This window comes from Cladophialophora yegresii, assembly GCF_000585515.1.
Source record: "Cladophialophora yegresii CBS 114405 chromosome Unknown aczIN-supercont1.5, whole genome shotgun sequence".
NCBI lineage: Eukaryota > Fungi > Ascomycota > Eurotiomycetes > Chaetothyriales > Herpotrichiellaceae > Cladophialophora > Cladophialophora yegresii.
Genome location: NW_006913049.1, coordinates 1290485 through 1311447, shown reverse-complemented (window position 1 = coordinate 1311447; position 20963 = coordinate 1290485). Strand labels below are relative to the sequence as shown.

Genomic DNA, 20963 nt, shown 5'->3' with positions numbered 1-20963 from the left:
TCTGCTTCCCAAGTCACAACAGCATCGATCATGGCGTATATACCCTTGAGGCGAGGCGACAAGCTATCGGTCCCATCATGCTCCACGCTCGTTCATCCTTTCGCGCCCTGACATGCCAGAACACTGGCAAGATAACCCGTGCCAGCATGTATTCCACACTCCTCCTCCCCTGGTCTGCTGACCCTCCAGAGCGCGAGCAGGCCTACCGTGGGGCCGGCCTGGTAAGAACAAAAGGCACCTTATTCCTCCTCCCCCCACCAGATTCGGTCCTGCGCGAGACATTCAACGCCCCTCCTCGACCTAAAACGCGCATGTCATCCGGGGCCGTTGCACTATGCAAGCACTTCGAACGCGGGGGCGCGTCCTCTGAGCATGGTCGCGCTCATCCCTTCTGGACTATGCCGAGGGGGAGCAACGAGAACAAGACGGAGATTGCGAGACAGATACTGGAGCAAATGCTCGCAGAGGCCGTGTGGAAGAATGTCATGCTTCTGCATCACGGTGTAGCGGTCTATGAAATCAGAAATGCGAGGGGCTTTGGCATGAGATGGACATTGGACATCAAAGAGAAGAAGGGATTCCACAACGGCGTCGACCATGCTGGTGGTGAGGGTGTTCTCGCGACTGCAAAGTGCGGCGCGCAAGATCATGAGGATCAGGACGATTTCGAGAAGGACTGGGAGGTCACCAGGACGACGTTCCGAGGGTTTCTGGAGCCGATCGCTGGGATGGATCACGATTTGGACGGGCATGGCTGAGCAAGGTTGTGTGAGAAGTTCTGGGAACCCGGATGTCCACCTCGCAGCTTGGATCATACCGTTGGGTTGCTGTGCATTGGTGTCAACCATGAGCATCAGAATGCCTCCTGCAGAGCCTGAACCGGATGACCAAGCGATGTTGTATTCTTCTATCTAGAACTTCGAGCAGCTTACAGCCCGGATAACGAGGTGTACACGGTACAAGAGAGACGGGTTCTCTAATCAGGATTGGAGGATGGAACTTTGAATGTTCTTTGAATTGTGCTTAACGGCTTCGGGCGAGGTCTTGTCCAGAGGCATACTACAGCATAGTCGACCTGGATGTCGTCACGCGACATTTCGAGGCCAGGTATATTAATATTAGGGTTCTTTGCGGAGAGTCTGCTGTCAGATCCACCGTCTGTCCCCAGTAGCTAGGTAGGTCCCTACCTCGTACATAGAACAATTCATCCCACTTTGGCCGGCGGGGCTCGGGCATTTCTCACCCACTCATCATCCCCAAATTCCCCAACTCCGCACCCCGGAGTCGCACCATCGCGAACCCCACGGTGGAGGGGCAGAGTTGATCGCGATCCGCAGTCACTGACTACAACCATGCACGGACGACTGTTTGCTAAACCACAGCAGCTCCGTGCAGCTCCGTGCAGCTTATCCATCAGTTGCCATGGCTGCCTCGGCAGTGCGAGGTCCCAGCTCATGTCCCGCTCCCAAGGAGTACTGCTCTTCCTGCTTGATTGCTACTGGTAAATTGGTCTCTCGACTGGCGCGCCTGCCACGTTACTTCCTCGTCTTGCCCTCCAAATCTCCTACTTCTCTTGGTGGTACTGTCTACAGTACGACCAACGTGTCTCTCTTTGCGCCTCAAAAGCATGAAATAGAGCTGGACCAGTCAATCGGACGCGTCATATTTTGACATGCAGGTCATCCCGGTCATCTGCAGCTCGAGATCGGACAGTACAAGGTTCTTGTCGAGTCTTCCGGCGGTGAGGCCACGCCTAGTTCAGCCGACAGGATGGCTCACGCCTCCTTAACCACCCGATCTCTGTCGCTTAAACTATCTGCCAACGGCTGTTTCAGCTTCAAAGAGCCAGGTACATTCTCAATACTGGAAAATGCCATCGTTCTCGAGGTATCGAGCTGCATGCTGACGTGTCGAGACAGTCCCCAGCTTAAGCGCCATCTATGGTTGTGTGCGGCAGAGCCGCCACGCGAAGAAACATGTGCGGGCATCTTCTGGCGGACGGGTTCCGCTCAGCTACACACAGCAACACCAGCACAAAAGCCTCATAAGGTTGCCACCTCGGGCAGTCACGATATGGTCAAGACACAAATCCGAATTACCAGTTAGTGCCATCCCTTACTCGGAGCTCACCATCGGTATTCCGGCAGAGACTTTCGAAGGTGAACGACGCGTCGCGGTTGCTCCGCAGAATATTCCTCTGCTATTAAAGAAAGGCTTCTCCCGTGTCCTCGTTGAACGTGGTGCTGGCAATGAAGCCGAATTTACGGACGAGGTCTATGAGCATGTCGGCGCCACTTTGGTGGACCGCCAGACCGTCTGGTCAGAGAGCAACATTCTCCTCAAGGTTCGGCCACCAAACATTGAGTCTGAAGTTCCCAACATCAAAGAAGGGACCACCTTGATCTCTTTCATTCAGCCAATGCAAAACAGACCGCTCGTCGAAGCGCTTGCGTCTCGCCGTGTGACAGCTTTCGCCATGGACATGATCCCCAGAATATCCCGTGCGCAGGCTTTCGACGCATTGAGCTCAATGGCAAACATTGCTGGTTACAAAGCCGTGCTGGAGGCATCGAACCACTACGGTCGGTTCCTGACTGGTCAGGTCACCGCTGCAGGAAAGATTCCCCCTTCGAAGGTACTGGTCATTGGAGCTGGTGTTGCTGGCTTGAGTGCTATCACGACCGCACGCCGACTTGGTGCTATTGTGCGCGGCTTCGACACCCGCTCTGCCGCTCGTGAACAGGTACAATCCCTAGGCGCTGATTTTCTGGAAGTCAGCGTCAAGGAAGAAGGCGGCTCTGCTGGTGGCTACAGCAAGGAAATGTCCAAGGAGTTCATCGAGGCGGAGATGAAACTATTCATGGAGCAATGCCAGGAAGTGGACATCGTGATCACCACTGCTGCCATTCCAGGAAAACCTTCGCCAAAGCTCATCACGGAGAAAATGGTGAGTGCCATGAAACCCGGCTCCGTGATTGTCGACCTGGCAGCAGAAGGTGGTGGAAATTGCGAAGTCACGCAACCCGGCAAGCTCATTGTGCACAACCATGTCACCATCATTGGATACAAGGATTTCCCGTCCCGCCTGCCTACGCAATCTGCCAGTCTGTACTCGAACAACATCGCCAAGTTTCTTCTATCCATGGCTCCCAAGGAGAACTCGTTCGGTATTGACCTGGAGGATGAGGTCGTCCGAGGCTCCATTGTCACGCACAACGGTGAAATCATTCCTCCTGCTCCACGGCCTGCTCCTCCTCCAACTCCTCAGCAGCAACATCACGAGGAGCCTAAGCCTGTCGAATTGACTCCGTGGCAAGCCCAAACTCGTCAAGCCGCCGCAGTCACTGCTGGTATGGGCGGGGCTCTTGCACTCGGCAAGCTCACCTCCCCCTTGTTCATGGGAAGCGCATTCACTGCGGGACTTGCAGGTTTAATTGGCTATCGGTCAGTCTGGGGCGTCATTCCCGCGCTCCATTCACCTTTGATGAGCGTCACGAACGCCATTTCCGGCATCGTGGGTGTGGGTGGCTTCTTCATCATGGGTGGAGGCTACTTGCCCGAGACTATCCCGCAAGCAATGGGTGCATTGTCAGTCCTGCTCGCTTTCGTCAATGTTTCCGGCGGGTTCGTCATCACCAAGCGCATGTTGGATATGTTCAAGCGTCCGACGGATCCGCCTGAATATCCGTGGCTATATGCCATTCCCGGTGCGCTATTCGGAGGCGGCTTTATTGTGGCGGCGAGCACAGGTATGGCTGGGCTTGTGCAAGCAGGATATCTAGTCAGCAGTCTTCTGTGTATTGGTGAGTTTCCTAGCGCTTGTACCACGGTCTGCATATTATGCTGACGTCTGATTTGCAGGATCCATTCAAGGTCTCGCTTCTCAAGCAACAGCTCGCAGAGGCAATCTACTTGGAATTCTGGGCGTCCTTGCAGGCATCATTGCCTCCCTGGGCGCAGTGGGCTTCTCGCCCGAGGTCATGGCTCAATTTGGCGCAATTGCAACCATCGGTGGTATTGTTGGTGCTTTGATCGGTCGACGTATCACTCCCACCGACCTTCCTCAGACAGTCGCGGCTTTGCATTCGGTCGTCGGTCTTGCTGCTGTTCTCACCAGCATTGGCAGCGTGCTGACTGACGTCTCGGATATTTCGACACTACATATGGTCACGGCGTACCTGGGTGTTTTAATCGGTGAGTGCTTCCCGCTCTGTCTACTCAGTTACTTTCCATTTAACGAATTGCAGGTGGCGTCACATTCACAGGCTCGTTAGTCGCGTTCATGAAACTTGCAGGCCGGATGTCATCCAGACCCACGATACTTCCAGGTCGTCATATTATCAACTCTAGTCTGTTAGCTGCCAATGCAGGCACGATGGGAGCGTTTGTGACCATGGCTCCGGGTGCGCCCGCCGTAGCTGCGGTGTGTTTGTCCGCAAATACCGCACTCAGCTTCATACAGGGTTATACCACCACAGCCGCTATCGGAGGCGCAGACATGCCCGTGGTCATCACAGTTTTGAACGCCTACTCGGGCTTTGCGCTTGTTGCGGAAGGATTCATGCTAGACAACCCCTTATTACTGACAGTGGGCTCTCTGATCGGCGTGAGCGGTTCCATTCTTTCGTACATCATGTGCGTGGCAATGAACCGGTCCCTCACGAACGTTCTCTTCGGCGGTATCGCGGCCATACCGCAGGACGCGGGCAAGGAAATCACCGGCACTGTCACCAAAACCACGGTGGAAGAAACTGTCGATGCCTTGGCGTCGGCGGAATCCGTCATCATTGTGGTGGGATACGGTATGGCCGTGGCCAAGGCGCAATACGCCATCGCCGAGATGGTGGCCCTTTTACGCTCCAAAGGCGTCCGGGTGCGATTCGCGATCCATCCGGTTGCTGGAAGAATGCCGGGCCAGTGCAACGTGCTCTTGGCCGAGGCAAGTGTGCCATACGACATTGTGCTTGAGATGGACGAGATCAACGAAGATTTCCCCGAAACGGATCTGACCTTGGTGATTGGCGCCAATGACACAGTCAATCCGATTGCCCTTGAACCCGGGAGTCCCATTGCAGGAATGCCAGTGTTGCACGCCTGGAAGAGTAAGACCGTGGTGGTCATGAAGAGAGGCATGAGTAGTGGATATGGTGAGTATCACAATCACTGCCGGGTATAATTACTGACCGATACGCTTTCTAGCCGACGTTCCAAACCCGATGTTCTACATGCCCGGCACGAGGATGCTGTTTGGCGACGCGAAGCAGACCTGCGATGCTCTCAAGGCGGCGCTCGAGACGCGGTACAAGGCCCAGTTCCACGTGTAAAGCACGACACACACGGCTACCATGGGTGACGAGAGACGCACCGTGCCAGCAGAATTCTTTGGTAGACAGGACGCCCACCGGGGGGTCATCTCGTGACACTTCAGACGTCTCTGATCGGCTACCCGAACTAGCGTGCGAAGAAGCCCGCGTTGGCCATTGTGGTAGCCAGCTCAGCCACGCGACTAAAAATCGTCTAGTCGAAATCGCGTCGGTTGATCTGAGAAGCCAGAATTGAGCTAGGCAGCACGGAACAGACGAGATATTGACGACGACGGGACGAGATAGTGGTTGAATATGGGGTCGAAGGGGCGAGGTTGGTGGTGGTGTTGGTGTTGCTACATATGGTAATTATTAATCGGAGCGCAAGACAGTCAGCCAACCCGCCTGCTACCTAGGTAGCTTACTCGATACGTTGGGTACCTACAGCTATCTTTTACTCCGATCAGCACGTGCAATCGATCATGATGTTCAGCGGCCAAGCGAACGACTCATCGAGACGAGCGTCGACGGGCCTCCGTCTTCCTTCCGGCTTGACATTCAAGGTCAATGCGACCAACCATTCGTCCACCTGACATCTTTTCGTACCTCAAGCAGGAGTAATTGCTGACGCCCTTCGAGAGATTGAACAGCCTTTTGCACTCCTCTACAAGAGCGCGGGGGCTTTCTTCAGGCCCGCCCTGGCCTACACACTCGGAATGGATCCCGTCTCCCACCAAGCTCGCAGCCTTGCCCATCCAGGGCTTGGGATGCCGCCTCCAGCGTACCGACAAGTGGATTGTCGTGCACATGACAGTATCGTACAGGGCCACATCAGCATGATAACCCCGACCAGTGGGGACGAGCACTAAGTAATTACTTCCCGTCGCTTGTGTAGAAGTGACATGACGTTGGAGCCTCACCGCGCAAGGCCAAGCGGGTACGACCTCGAGATCCTAGGAATTCAGCCTGTGAGAGACGGTACTTGCTACAGACTGACTTTTTTTTTAGCGTAGCAGCTCGCCGGCGCGGTAGCCGAGATAGGTAATTCCTTCCAGAGCATGCATCTTGTTCGTCGTGGACATTAACCTCAGCTTCAAGTCACATACACGCATACACGCATACACGCATACACGCATACACGCACACATGTACACACGTACACACGTGACACGCGCGTTCAGAGGACGAAAGACGGAGACGAAACACGGTTGTTCAACAATTAGCCCGGCCGCTCGCTTGCTTATGTACCCAACTGAGTTTATCATCATGTATGTGTGGAGGACGGCCCGTGCTTCTACGAGTACTGCTTGCCTGCACAGTATGCTTGATTTGGATCTTGATGCCTCGAATACAGAATTACTACGGCGACTGGTGTAGCGTATCTAGAACGCTTTCCAAAGCAGTCCGCAGCTCGCACAGTCCACGCGGTTTACTTTTCGGGTACTGTGTAGGTAGGTAAGTCCACCCGTCCTGTACGAGCACGACGTTATCACACCCGCTCGCCGCTTGGGGTTACTCCGTCTGAGCCCCAGCCAAGAAAACCGGCCTTTGAAGGTTTGTCTTGTTACCGATATCATCACGCTCGGCCGCACTCTTCTTTGGCCACGTCCTCGTATTTCCAGAGCTAATGGCGTGTCCTAAACAGCGAGCGGATAGCTTCGGCCACGGTGGCAATAACGCCAAGCTCAAGCGCGCCGGATGCGGTCATTGCTCTGTGTGTACCGACCTTGCAAGTGGGTAAAGTGCGCGCATGAACGGATGACTGCTGTAAAGCCGGCGAAACCAGCATCGAGCCGGACACCCATCAGAGACAGTTGTGGATATTCATGCCGTCACTTTGTCATTCTCACTCCCCACAGTCTCGAACTGTAGCTCATGCTACTTTAGGTAGACGTCAACAGTAAGCGTCCGTCTCCCCTGGCCGTCCTCCTTCGCCTCGTCGGCCGGCTGGATCGTCACCTCGCGCCCTTGATCATACTTGCTCAACGCGCCCGCCACGTACCGCCGCGCCCATCGGTGCATCTGGCACAGAAACCAGTCGTCGCCGTCGTGGTTGTCGCTGGCCCAGCCCACGAACAGGTCCACCTGGAGGTGCTTGACCCGTTTCCAGTTTTCCGGGTTGAGCGCCCGAAAGAAATTGTCCAGGCAGAGATTGATGTTGCAGAGCATGAACGTGCGGTTCTTCGCGGCGCGCTGGACGAGGGGCTGGACTTCGGCGAAGATCTGGCGGCTGACGCGCAGGACGCCGGTGTCGCAGTGGCGGGAGGTCGAGTTCATGTTGTTGCGGTTGTGGCAGCAACCTCCCGGAGGGTGAGCCTGGCACTGCAGGGAACCGAGAGCGCACTCACATTCACACGGGTATATCTTGGTTGGCGGTACGAGGTGGGACCATATCTGTAGGCGGATCTCTAGGGGGAGTGTTTGGAGTGATGTCCCTGCCATCGGGAGGCTCGTATAGATTTGAAGAGGGAGAAATGCAGGCAGCTTCACCCGCTGCCGCACGGACGGGTCCCACGCGTTCTAGTTATCGGCTGTAGAGAAGAATGTAGGTCAAGCACTGTAAATCAAACGGCGTTCTGCGAGTCAACAGAGTGTGCAGATATCAGACGCTGGGGCTGAAATGGCGCGTGTTCAGGTGCTTGTCACACAACAAAAAGATACAGAGGGACAAGGCTGGGCTGGGCTTGCTGAGGTGGGTTGGATCAATGTGGTGGGTGGACTGGCACGGGACATTCCAACATATTTGTGTGTGCGCGTGGAAACAGGGGTGCAGAATGCAAGATTAGCCTCAATCACCCAGTACACCACATCGTCATCGCGAGGATCAGCGGATATGCTGACCGCTTCTCGGTAGTGGTCAAGCCTGTGGATGGGATTACACCGTTCCTGACCCAACGGAAACGGATCGCGCAAGCCACCAGGACGGAAACTGATAAGAGCCGGCGCAGGTACGAGTACGCATTACAAGCACATGGACAAATGATGCTGCTGGAAGGCTTTCCGGTTGCGGCCGACATTCGCCCAATAAATTATCGGAGCAACCGAGGTGTGACCGAAGACAGTTGAATTAACTCCATACTCATCCAGATATCCCGACCACATCGTCTCTGGTACTCCGTAGGCTCAACAAATATGCAACGCACCGGACAGCTTGGACGCGGTTTCTTCCAACTCGGCCAAGGTATCACAAGCTGCAAACACGAACCGGTCTGGTCTCAGGATCACGTACTTTCTCCCTCCCACTTCCTTCCGCAGGCGCAATTCGTCGTAGCCTATTGGAGGTGGTCGGTTCTTGCAGAGAACAGGATCGGCCGCAAACTCGTCGCCGCCTGCAATGCGGGCTAATTGTTGCCGAATTGGCACGTCTTCGGCCGACATTGACACTTTCGTCGATTGGATGATGACGGTCGCTTCCTCGGCGAGGAGCAAGCCATCAGACAGACCGTTAATGTGTTCGAGGCCCTGCGTGAGTGATTCCACTTCTGCGGCTTGATCTGGTAAGACAAGCAGTTGGAACAACCCAGTCTTGTGTTCTGAGAAGATCAAATCGTCGGTGAATGCGACCTTGTTGGTTCGCAAGTTGAAGGCGTACACTTGTGGCAAGAGCAGGCCGCCTACCGAATCTGCGAGGAATGCCAGTCCTGGGGTATATCGATATCGAGTCATGCCCTGTGCTCGGGCTCCCTTCTGCAGTTCTCGCTTCCAACTGGGAACAAGCTGAATCGCCCACATATACCACTCTCGAATGAACACTTTGATCGGGTCTGATTCGGTCACATAGGCGCCATTCTGAATGGTCGCAGCTAGAGACCGTTCGAGCTGCTGTTTGCGCTCGCTATACCATGCCGTGAGGACCGCCTCATGGTTGATTGTAGGACGCCGGTGAAGCAAGGCCAGACGCCAGGCCAGTGCGGATGCGTCTCGAAATCCGGAGGCAATGCCTTGGCCACCTAATCTCCTTGTTAGCTTGGTCGAACGGAAAAGATCTAATTCCTACCAAATGGAGGGAAAACGTGAGCTGCGTCTCCTGCTAAGATCACGCGTCCCATGGACCATTTGTTGCAGCTTCGGGCCACGAAGGAGAAAGGCCGCGACCGCAGTGTCTTGATGCAGTCCTCAGGAAACCTCACAGGTTGCTCCAAGCCGTACCAGCTACCAGGGTGCGTGATGTAAGGGTAGATGATTTTACTCGTCTCTTCCGGCGTCGCCATCTTGTGACCATCTTCTCCCGGTAATATGACGAACTCGAATCTCCACAATCGATCCGTCTTTAGGCCGAACCGCCCGCAAACTGAAGGTCGCTTGTGGTTACACAGGAACCGGAACTGCTTGGGGAAGAAGAGATCATAGACTTGTTCGGGCGTATATCCTAACCGCCAGAGAGGGAAGTCAGGGTGTGTCTTTTGTGTTGGCAAGGAGATCTCCCAGTTTAGCGCTACCCAAGTCTCGTCGTAGTCAGATCTGTGCTCAGTTAGTAAGGCAGACTTCCTGGGGTGTACATCCTACACACTCTTTGCACTTCTCCATAGCGACACCTTTGGGTTCAAGATATCTCTTGCGGACGTAGCCTGTCTTCCCGTCTGCGCCGACGAGGAATGGCGCCGAGAGCTTGTGTGTCTTTCCATGTGCATCTGTATACTCGACCGTCACCCGCTTGTCGTCCTCAGATATACCTGTCACTGTCGATTCTGTGCGGATCTGACACGACGGTAACTTCTGAATCTTATCTCTGATTGCTTTCTCCATTGCAGGCTGTTTGTGGCAGATGAATCCAACGTGGCCGGTGCCACCTTCGGTGGTTGTGTAGTCCATCGTCAGGAGCGGCTTCTTGTACAAGTTTGTTTCGCTACCTGTGACAAAGTTGAAGATCTCCATACCTTCTCACCATCAGCTCGGTTCCGTCACAAGATTGGCGCACTTACAGGTCCCGATCTCTGTATAGATCTTGTCATAGATCCCAATCGACTGCAGTATCCGGATTCCATCCTCATCCAACGCAATTCCTCTGGGGTCAGTGGTGATGTCTTTCTCCCTCTCTAGCACAACGCTGGGTACTTCCATTTCTCCAAGGAGCGCTGAAAGTACAACGCCCGTGGGACCTCCGCCGCATATTATCACGCCTGTCTCTTCGATATGGGGTGTACTTGAAGTCATGATGAAAACCAATAGGATACAACTGGGATGTTTGAGGTTGGGGTGAAACTGCAGTGAGAGGCAGCCTCTGCCCTACCTATATAAAGATTGTGGACAGGTAAGGAAAGGCGAATGGAACTAATGATTGTTTGCTCGCTATCAAGACCAACCCTTGCAGTGTCACGACGCAAGAGCCTGATTCCAGAGTGCAGCAAAATGCTGAGACAAGAGATCCAAACCCGGAGGCCTCTTGTAATGTGGGACTTGTGGTGGGGGATTCTTTCACGTCCCACAATCGGCCCTTTGTGCGTTCTCATCAACGACGTGCAAGTCCAGACCGCGTACGGAGTACTGAGTTGTCAAGCCTCACCTGTCACTGGGCCGTGATCCCCAGAGTCTGTATGTCGCCGCTTCTCCTACGGCCAAGCACCACGTGCCAATGTGCTGGATCAACGAGAGACTATCGGTTAGGAGGGTTTCTGTCTACATACCTAGAGATGGATGCCTGCGTTAATATGACATATGGCAAATGTCGATGTTGCATCCGAAGGAAACCTCCGTTTGATGAGCATTTTGACATTGATCGCAAGTTGAATAGAAACCAGGACATGATAATGGCGTGCTCAAGCTCGTAGGATTGGTTTCCAATGGCAGGGGATTAGCCGAGGCCAACGTACTGTACATAGTACGTAGTGCGTCTGGTTACGAGTAGTTAAGGGCATCCTCGGAAGGCGCCCCAAGTTGCTCCAAGCTCGCCCCCGCCGAACTGGCGGCCCTGAAGGCTCACGGTGGCGTGTCAGGGACTCGCGAGAGATCGCTTTCCCCAGCTTTTGCGGCATCCTTACTTCCTTCTCCACAAGCTCAGGTACGTACCCTTCCTCGTGCAACCGAAGTCTTGTCCTTTGGACCAGTGTTCGTGTGGCATGACATCTCCATGCTAATGCGATGGGGTATCATTCGTCCTTCATATCAACCACTCTAGGCAATGCCTGCACCTCAAGTAACGCCGAATCCCAAAGATGGTTCAAGAGCGCGCCGTGCGGCCAAGATCCGACAGTGCTCAACGTGTGGTCGCACTTTCGCTAAGACGGATCATCTAGAGAGGCATGTCAGATCTCATACCAAGGAGAAGCCGTTCATCTGTACGAAATGCGGCAGGAAATATGGTCGACAGTAAGTCTTGTTAAAGTACACTGTAACTTTGCTCAAAAGCACGTCTAGCGATACACTGCTTCGGCACCAGAAGGAGCACTTGGACGACCCTTCTGTCCTTGTCGCAAAAGAACAGCACCGTCCCAGCGATGCAGTCACCGTCAGTACCTCGCAAGTCTTTGCAAGCAATACCGCCGCCCTCGATGTCACGGCAAGCTCGGCTGAAAGAAGCCAAGTAACCACCAACGACGCCTCGGTCGATATGTACCAGACCAACTTCAACTTCACGACCAGTCATTTGAGTGGTGGGTTGGACATGTCACTGGATCCTTTCAGCGTCGATCTCGAGACCCAATTCCCTTCCTGGCTGCTTGATAGCGACCTCCATAACGGCATTTTAGATACTCCTTTGGTGGCGACTATGGCAGAGCTGCGGCCTGGCTGGCCAGAAAGCCCAAATACCACATTCGGTGGGACTACTAGCTACAGGCCTGTGTCGAGTATGAAACGGATCTGGTTCACAGCAAACGACGACTGCGACGACGTCATGCCTCAGTCAGGACCTACAACACCTCCTGGATCTCGCGACGAGGTAGACGACTCGTACCGGCAAACACTGACACAAAGCCTTCAAATCCGACCCATGAAGGAACAGACCGCTCTTCCGTCAGCAGATTTCCTCAATCTTTGCGTCAGGTCATATTTTGCACGATTCCATCCTGTTTTTCCAGTCGTACACGCCCCGACATTCCGCCCTTCGAAGGCGAATTCGATGGTACTGTTGTCTATCTGTTCCGTGGGCAGCCTCTTCACTGGATCAGTACATGCAGTCCGCCAAGGCGTTCAGATATATGACCGGCTACATAAAGCAGTGCTTGGCAATTGGGATCGGCTCATTGCCCGAGGGATTGACCAGAAAATTTCGCTCATCCAGACTGCTATCATCGGACAAACCTTCGGTCTACTATCTGGGGAGCCGAGACATCTTGCAATTGTCGATGCATTCAACGGGACATTGATCTCATGGGCGCGACGTTCTGCAACGTTCAAGACCAAAAAGATAGTCGGCCTCGACCTCAACGTGTCCTCGGCGGAGCTGGATAAGAAGTGGCGAGAATGGGCGAGAAACGAAGAACTCATCCGAATCGCGCTGAGCGTCCATATCCACGATGCGGAACTCGCCGCCATGTTCCATCATGAGCCTTTTCTCCGCCACAATTCTCGTCAGCTACCGGTCGCCGCATCAAACCAGACATTTATGGCCGTTCGGGCGGATGAGTGGCGCAAGGCATACCTCAGCGACCCAAGCAACCTCGAAACTAGCAATACGACGCCGGCCTCGATTGATGAGCATCTAGACTTCGACCTCCTCGCCATGCCCAACAGCAGCTACTTTACAGCTTATACCGTTCTTGAAGGCATCTGCGCTAGTATAGTGGAAACCGGGTTGAATGGGTCAACGCAATCGAGGCTTGATGAGATCCTGACCACGTTGATGTCGTTTCATCGACACTTCCTGCAGGAATCAGCCGCCTGGGAAGCAGACCATATGGACATGAGCATATTGTGGCACCTTGCATTTATGATTATGTTTGCTGATTTTGACCTCCTGGAGCGAGCGATTGGCAGAGATGGCTCTGAGCTCTCAGCAGAAGACCTGCATGCAGTCACGCTATGGGCAAACTCAGACCAAGCCCGGCGGTGCGTCATCCACGGCTTGATCATCCAGAAAAAGCTGGAGAACTTGCCCCTCGGCTTTGAGCCTGCAATCCATGTGCCCAGAGCAATGTTCCGCGCAGGTATTGCGTGGTTTTGCTACACCCGATTCGGTTCTGAGCAGAATGGTGGGCAACGAACAACAGCTACCGCCGAGAGCACAGAGTACCCCGAGTTCAAACTAATCGGCGTCAATCCCGCCTTACTGCTCTTCCAAGCCAGCGGTTACAAACACGGGAAGCCTACGACGACCGAGACCAACGCATCACTCAGCGGATTGACTGATCTCTTGAGGCGGATAGGGCATTGGGAGATTGCGAGAAGATTTGCCGCCATACTAGGAGCCCTACTGCATGACGAAGCCGAATGACCAGCCACTGCTGCTCGGGTCAGCCGCATCATGACTATCACCGGTTTCGACCCATCGCGCGGCCCTAAGTTCATACGACGCGAAGGATCCTTCTCGCCATGGCAAGTCTGAGTCACTGAATCTAGCGACTTGATCAGCTACCATTGCACAGACGAAGAAGTAAGCGTTTGACCACTAAGCCAGTGACTGCTCGAGCCATAAAAGCTTAAGGCTGCCTATGGGTGAGTGCCAAACGTCTTAAGGTCCTCGCAGGAAGTCCGGCACTTGGTTGATAAGACCGACTCCCTTCATTATCGGAGTGCTCGCACGATCGACCTGATTGCCAACTGGCCTAACCAAGTCGCTGTTCTATCACCAACTCTCTTACCATTCAACCCTCGCGACTCCGTGATCCGAGGACAACGTCCAGATATTTCTCACTACGGACACAGAATTGAGCGCACTGGCATAATCTGCGTATGCCGATGATAATTCCACGTGTTACATTCTGAGTCGGGAGGAGTCCGTTTGAGGTCCGACCAAGGTGCAGCCTGGGCAACCGGAACGAGGGAGGGCTCTCGAGCAACTTGTCGTTCTATGGCGAAGTGCATCACCAAAGACTCATAGCGGTACAACCGTACCTTTGTCGCAAAGACCTTCGATTATCGCTACCCCAGTGGTCTATCCCAGGTGTTCGAAATGAGAAGCCTCAGGATGGGTGCCCTACTCGGAGCGATTGCAAGGGGCCTTGTCGAATTGCAGTCAATGCCCAAAGTGAAGGAATTGTGCATGCCGGTCAAGGAGTCTTTCCAGCAGGCACCTGCAGAACCTACAGGCTCAACAAAGAGAACGCAGCATTGGACGAAGAGGCGGCCCAGCGTTGCGACACCCACACGGTATAAGACTCTGGGAGAAGAACCGACGGGGAAGTCGAAAGTTCTGAGCAGAAGCTGTGTAAGGTATCGAAGAATATATAACTAAGCATTAGTAGGGAAGGCAGTCAGGCAATTTTAGCGCAAAATGCCGCAAATGGGTGACGGCTTAACCCCGTTGACCACTTTTTATCGAGTACGGTTTGCAGGTGCAGACGCTTAACGCCGGCCAAGAAACGCAAGTACCTCGTACAGTACGAGGTGATCCGTACCGGAATATGTAGCACGAGCGGCCGATTGAAATCTTAACCTTTTAATCTTTATGGAGAGTCTTCGCAACGGCGATCGGCGTGGGCGCGCCACTTTCTATCCAGCACGACATACTCGTACATCACACAGTCATAGTACATGTTGCTGTTCCTATTCCCGATCCTCGAGCATGGGGCGTGCAAGCGAAACCATTGAAATCATGATTGCGTTGTCATCACTTACCACGATGGGCAAAGCGGGTCGCTTCAGCCGTACGACGACGTAGTGACTAGGTTCGAGTCTCTGGACCTTGCCCCTGTCGCTGGAATCTTTCCGGTGGCCCTCGCCATGACGTGCGGTCTCGGATGTCGTCTTCCTCGAGGAATCAAAATATGATTTGTGTGTACTAGACCCTGGTGCTCCCATCCAGATTGATGTCGATGTTGTCGTCGTCAGTGTGGCATTGATACATGGAATGCGAAATACACAGTCCTAAGTCATTACATTACCGGCGGCATCAACATCATTACCTGCAGTAGTGACCAGCAAGTCGCCCAGGATGCCAGATCCGCAAGCGCAAGTACAGTCGCAAGACCACGCGATGTGGTCCATGTCGCGCACGCGCAGCTCGTCCGATAACCTGGCCCGCGAAACGACGAACTCGGAGTACGGCGACCAAGCGTCGCCGGACGATGACACGGAGAAGGAAAAGACCGAGGGGCGCCGTCGCTCATCCTTTGCAACAGGACGGTCGAACGATCTCAACCTCCAGAAGACGGTGACCCGGCGGGAGACGATCCTGTCGCGGATCCGCTCACGCCCGCCGCTCGGCAACTTCAGCCACAAGCTCGAGCACCAGAAGACGACTGTTGACGACCTGGTGGACTTTGACGGGCCGGACGATCCCTACAGGCCGCTCAACTGGGCGATGAGGAAGAAGGTTGTCACCACGGCGCTGTATGGATTCACGACCATGAGTGCGACGTGGGCGAGCAGCGCGTACAGTCCCGGCACGGAGCAGGTGGCGCGGCAGTTCCACGTGGGCACGCAGACGTCCACGTTAGGCACGACGCTGTTCTTGTTTGGTTTCGGGCTTGGGCCATTGCTGTGGGCGCCGCTGTCGGAAGTTTTTGGACGGAAAAACGCTGTGCTTCCACCGATGTTTGTGGCGGCCATGTTCTCCTTCGGGGCGGGCGCGGCCAAAGACATTCAGACTATCATGATCACGCGGTTTTTCGCGGGATTCTTTGCTTCGGCGCCCGTCACTAATACGGGCGGAGTGTTGGCTGATTTGTTCCCTGTGAGTGCATATTCCTTGACAGTAGCGGAGGCGGACTGCCTTCTACCTGTTAATAGCCTGGGACCGTGTTACTCCCGTTCTGTTCTCGTGCTAATGACTGTGGGCACAGGCATCACAGAGAGGCATTGCCATAGCCACATATGCCATGGCTGTTGTCATCGGTCCCGTGTTCGGCCCCATCGTTGGCGCGGCGCTCGTGGTCCAACCTGGCCTTCGGTGGCGGTGGACCGAATACCTCACGGGCATCATCCAGCTGTTCATCCTCACTCTCGACGTCATCTTCCTGGACGAGAGCTATCCGCCGAGGCTCCTTGTATACAAGGCCCGACGGCTGCGCCATCAAAGCGGGAACTGGGCCCTCCATGCAAAGTTCGAGGAGTGGGACGTATCCATCCAGGAGTTGGCGAACAAGGTGAGTTTCTGACAGTCTCAAGCCTGAACCATGCTGACTGATCATCATCCAGTTCTTGATCCGACCATTCCAGTTGCTGACGACCCCGATCTGCGCGCTCGTGGCCCTGTACGCGAGCTTCTGTTATGGTATCCTGTACATGCAACTGGGCGCCATCCCCATCATCTTTGCCCAGAATCGACACTGGAAGCAAGTCCCTTCGGAACTGCCCTTCCTGGCCATCCTGCTTGGCGCAGTCACGGGCGCCGTCATCAACATTTTCAATCAGATCGTGTACAACCGCAAAGCGGGCGGCAAAGTGGCCCCCGAGCTGAGGCTGCCGCCCATGATGTTCGGCTCCTTCTTGTTCGCCGCGGGCCTCTTCGTGACCGGATGGACGGCAGATCCCAGCATCCACTGGATTGCGCCCGTCATTGGACTCTACCTGGCGGGCTTGGGCTTTTTCACCATCTTCCAGGCGGCGTTGAACTATCTTGTCGACACTTTCCAGAAATATGCCGCCAGTGCGGTGGCTGCAAACACGTTCCTCAGGTCATGTTTTGCTGGAGCGTGAGTTTGGTCTGCTGTCGCAGTATTGGTGCGTGAGTGCTGACGCTATATCCCAGGTTTCCACTCGTTGTTACGCCACTGTACCATAATGTTGGCGTACCTTGGGGGACGAGCATATTTGGATTCTTCTCAGTGGCATTGATACCCGTGCCGTTCGTGTTCTACATATATGGTAAGCGGATAAGAGCGAGGAGTAAATGGAGTAAATTCTAGGGTTGTCGCTTTGGGCAGGGATAGACATAATGCACAATACAGTATCTCGTGCCGTTTGATATGTTTAACATAAACAGAAGAGAATGGAGACGAGGACGCGACCTTATGCTGGGTAAACTGCTGTTGTTTGCACATCCATGGCATGCAGACACTGTAATTACAGAACATCTTTTTAGGCTTTCTTAGGTGGCACAGTTATGCCCGGGCCAAGCTTCGGATTGGACTCAGGCACCCCCCGTGTAGTTAATTGGCTGGCCCTGGAACCCTCTTTAAAACGGCCCATTCAACTGCTGTATACACACATATATTTAAAAAGGCTTCCGCGATATCGCGGCCTATGTTAGAATCTCGAAGTTATATAGGTACAATACTCCGTACTTTGGATGAAAAGAATGAAGCTGCATCGCGACTCGACCAATCTGGGTCATGTACTGCCGCCTTCATCGATGATCTCATGCCTGCCGGTTTTCCGCCTGTTATCTGTGGTAGTCCGATACAAGCAGCCTGGGCGATAGAAACATTCGAGATGCTACGCAAAGTATTGGTCTTGCTTGGACAGATCGGCATATAGATACAGGTACGGGCCATCAAGCTGCGCAGGCTGCAGCATTCTTTGATGCGATGAAGGGAGTATGGCCGACCCGCCCCCACACCCCTGGGTTCCAGGCATCCTTGATTCTTGTGTCAGGATAAAATATGGCACGTCCCTTTCGATATTGCTGAAAGCCACTGAGCCCTGCGCTTTCCTGAGCCACGATGACACCGGGAGAGGCACAACATGGTCGCGACGAGGAAGAGGCCACCGAGTCTGCCTCTCTGTTGCACGCGACTCGCCATGGGGATAATCAGCAGGACGAGTCTCGTGCCGTTTCCAAGCTCTTGCTGAGGATCTATCTCATTGTTTTCTGTCTAAATCTCGGGACGCAGATCCTGCAGCCGGCGCAGATTCAGATCTATGAGTCGATTTACTGCTCGCAATGGTATCAGCGGCATCCCATTAGTGAGCTTCCCAGCCACAGCCACATACCCGAATCGTATTGCAAAATCGCACAGGTTCAAACGCAGATATCCACTCTCAAGGGGTGGCTGGAGTTCTTCAGCGCGGCACCCGGTCTCCTCTTGAGTATCCCAATGGGCATCCTCGCCGACAAGATTGGCCGACGACGTTTGATCATCCTCAACTTGTCGGTCCTCTGTCTGACGCAGGTCTGGACTACTTTCGTCACCTGGTTTGATGGCCGAATCCCGCTTCGTGCTATTTGGCTGGGGGCCAGTCTCAATCTGCTTAGTGGTGGCATGATTGTCACGGAGCTTCTATATGTTGTAAGTTGTTCTTAGCACAGCATGTGTCTGGATGCTCACCAGGCGCGTGCAGTGTCTTCTGACCGACATCAGCCCTAGCGATCAAGTGTAGGTGTGGATAACGATACTTGCTTCCGTTGCTGATATCCTTCAGAGCCGAGACCTTCTTTCGCACTACCGCCTTCGGCCAGTTTAGTAAGGTGCTTGGACCCTCCATGGCGGCGGCCTTGATGCGTCTTGACCCATGGCTGGCTGTCTACTGTGGACTTGCCTTCCTGGTCATTCCCGTCATTCTTGCCGCAGCTGTCCCTGAAACATTGCATTGGCGCACAAAGCCTCGAGACGGCCCAGTCGAAATCCACGAGCATCAAGTGGACCGAGATTCAAACCCAGCCGTCCAGAAACCAAGGTTCCTGGCTTTACGACACCTTATGAAAGTCTGGAGCGACTGGCGCCTGGTCTTTGTTGCTTTGACTTATCCGTTCCGGCTGGTATGCTATGCCTTGGGTGATATGCTTCAGCGATACATCTCCGACCGCTACGGCTGGACGCTCGCCGATGCCACCCTGATCTACTCGGTTCAAGCGGTTGCCGCCGGCCTGGTGCTCTTCACCGCGTTGCCCTTCATATCCGGTCACATCGATCGGAGATACAGGTTCAGCGTCATCCAAAAGAATGTGGTCCTGGCCCGAGCTGCACTTCTGGTCATGTCCATGGCATATGCTCTGATAGGACTGGCACCGACTGTACTCCTCACATTTGTTGGGCTCTTGATCGAAACATTATCGACCGGGTTCCCCTCGACGTTGCGAGCAATCGCGACAGCACTCGTAGGAGATGATGATAGGGGTAGGGTATTTTCAGTACTGGCCATTGCAGAGACGCTCAGCATTATGATGGCCTATCCTCTAACGGCAGCATTGTTCAATGTAGGGATTGAGAAGGGAGGAGGGCCGTGGCTTGGTCTACCGTACGATGTCATTTCGGTTGCTGCTGCTGTGGGCTTCATAGCGATGTGCCTCGTTCGCTTTGAGAGGCCGGTCGAGTTATGAAAACGTTGGCTTGGATTATGCCCGCAGGCAGTGGGCGGTATCCGAAGGATGCGGGTTAAACCATCAACCGCGTTCGACGGAGGAGGAGCAGCGAATCAGATAAGATCAGCTGGCGATGCTTCGCGTCATACAGTACACTTGTGCGGCCAATCATCGAATGGAATTGGTCATCTTGCACAGAACATCCATGTCTAGCGGGGGCCATGGTTCTCCGCAAGACTGTGTCGCGATCTGCGGTACGGAGTATTACATATTAGAAGATGGACATAGGGCCTCCAGTGTCCGCCGGTAGGCACAATCATTTGCTTCAACTCATTCCTTCCTGATAGACCGTCCGCTGTCGCACCCATCTACCGCGGCCCGACCACGTCGATAGCCATCATGGCCTCTGCAACAGGTATCCCAGCCCAGAATCCACGTCTCGAAGAAGAAGCACCCCTCCTGGGAGGACCAGGAGATGCGACACAACAACCCGATCAGGGTCTGCAATGGAACTTTGTCAAAGGCACAGGTAAACTCTGCATTGAGCCCAGCATTGTTGATGGCATTTGGTAATAACAGGCTCAGCCATCCTCGCACAGGCAGGCATCGTGATCCTCACGGCGCTGGTCTGGGCCGCCATTTTCGAGCACCCATTCATCTTCTTCTCCTACCACCCGATCCTCAACTCCTTGGCCGTCCTGTTGTTCGTCGAGGGCATACTGGTCCTCCAACCCACAGCCACCCAGAAGGACAAGGTCACAGGCGCATATGTCCATTCAGTGATCAACACGGCGGCGGTGGCCCTGGCCATTGCCGGCCTAGTGGTGATTGAAATGAATAAAGCTTCACACCCAGAGACTCGCTTCCAGAGCGTGCATGGCAAGATGGCACTGGTGGCTTATATTCTCATCTTCCTCCAGTGGTTCATTGGCGCTGCCATGTTCTACCTGCAGGGCTCCGTGTTCGAGGTGGATCGTGCGAAGTCGATTTACAAGTACCATCGGTATGTGCTACACGGTGCAGCAGCGACCAAGAACTATCCGACTGACAAGCGAACAGGATTTCAGGATACATTCTGGCAATTTACATGCTGGCCGTTGTTGCAGCGGCCACACAGACAACTTACAATGTCAAGATCTTACACATCAAGCTCTGGGCAGTCATCGTTGCTAGCATCCTTGTGCTCGTTGGTGTAATCCCGAGGATCAAGAAGCGGAAGCTCGGGTTTTGACGGCGTCATATAATCCAGCCAGAAGAGCGACCATACACTATCACAGAGGGCGCTTTGGGTATGGTCCTGCGCAAACAAAGTTACGCTCTCATTGGAGCACCATCGAGCCATTCTCGTGTCAGAGCATCGTCGAGCCACTCTCGTATCG

General features: G+C 54.1%; 8 protein-coding genes across 8 annotated transcripts; 6 read left to right on the top strand and 2 right to left on the bottom strand.

Moving 5' to 3' along the window:
* Nucleotides 1-146: 146 nt before the first annotated feature.
* On the top strand, nucleotides 147-758 carry A1O7_07196 (uncharacterized protein; the record flags this gene model as incomplete). Its single annotated transcript, XM_007761196.1, has 1 exon — nucleotides 147-758. The coding sequence occupies one exon, from the start codon at nucleotides 147-149 to the stop codon at nucleotides 756-758; it is 612 nt and encodes a 203-aa protein (XP_007759386.1).
* Nucleotides 759-1770: 1012 nt separating this feature from the next.
* Nucleotides 1771-5324, top strand: A1O7_07195 (uncharacterized protein; the record flags this gene model as incomplete). Its single annotated transcript, XM_007761195.1, has 5 exons — nucleotides 1771-1849; nucleotides 1920-3803; nucleotides 3862-4194; nucleotides 4248-5147; nucleotides 5200-5324. The coding sequence occupies 5 exons, from the start codon at nucleotides 1771-1773 to the stop codon at nucleotides 5322-5324; spliced, it is 3321 nt and encodes a 1106-aa protein (XP_007759385.1).
* Nucleotides 5325-7181: 1857 nt separating this feature from the next.
* A1O7_07194 (uncharacterized protein) lies at nucleotides 7182-7580 on the bottom strand (the record flags this gene model as incomplete). Its single annotated transcript, XM_007761194.1, has 1 exon — nucleotides 7182-7580. The coding sequence occupies one exon, from the start codon at nucleotides 7578-7580 to the stop codon at nucleotides 7182-7184; it is 399 nt and encodes a 132-aa protein (XP_007759384.1).
* Nucleotides 7581-8426: 846 nt separating this feature from the next.
* Nucleotides 8427-10457, bottom strand: A1O7_07193 (uncharacterized protein; the record flags this gene model as incomplete). The annotated part of the gene is made up of 4 exons (XM_007761193.1): nucleotides 8427-9253; nucleotides 9301-9764; nucleotides 9814-10180; nucleotides 10226-10457. The coding sequence occupies 4 exons, from the start codon at nucleotides 10455-10457 to the stop codon at nucleotides 8427-8429; spliced, it is 1890 nt and encodes a 629-aa protein (XP_007759383.1).
* A 964-nt stretch (nucleotides 10458-11421) lies between these two features.
* On the top strand, nucleotides 11422-13674 carry A1O7_07192 (uncharacterized protein; the record flags this gene model as incomplete). Its single annotated transcript, XM_007761192.1, has 2 exons — nucleotides 11422-11609; nucleotides 11658-13674. The coding sequence occupies 2 exons, from the start codon at nucleotides 11422-11424 to the stop codon at nucleotides 13672-13674; spliced, it is 2205 nt and encodes a 734-aa protein (XP_007759382.1).
* A 1659-nt stretch (nucleotides 13675-15333) lies between these two features.
* On the top strand, nucleotides 15334-17248 carry A1O7_07191 (uncharacterized protein; the record flags this gene model as incomplete). Its single annotated transcript, XM_007761191.1, has 4 exons — nucleotides 15334-16074; nucleotides 16184-16486; nucleotides 16539-17035; nucleotides 17092-17248. 4 exons carry the CDS (start codon nucleotides 15334-15336, stop codon nucleotides 17246-17248), a joined length of 1698 nt encoding a protein of 565 aa, XP_007759381.1.
* A 756-nt stretch (nucleotides 17249-18004) lies between these two features.
* A1O7_07190 (uncharacterized protein) lies at nucleotides 18005-19602 on the top strand (the record flags this gene model as incomplete). Its single annotated transcript, XM_007761190.1, has 3 exons — nucleotides 18005-18571; nucleotides 18624-18658; nucleotides 18705-19602. The coding sequence occupies 3 exons, from the start codon at nucleotides 18005-18007 to the stop codon at nucleotides 19600-19602; spliced, it is 1500 nt and encodes a 499-aa protein (XP_007759380.1).
* Nucleotides 19603-19983: 381 nt separating this feature from the next.
* Nucleotides 19984-20815, top strand: A1O7_07189 (uncharacterized protein; the record flags this gene model as incomplete). The annotated part of the gene is made up of 3 exons (XM_007761189.1): nucleotides 19984-20113; nucleotides 20170-20587; nucleotides 20644-20815. 3 exons carry the CDS (start codon nucleotides 19984-19986, stop codon nucleotides 20813-20815), a joined length of 720 nt encoding a protein of 239 aa, XP_007759379.1.
* Between the last annotated feature and the right edge of the window lie 148 nt (nucleotides 20816-20963).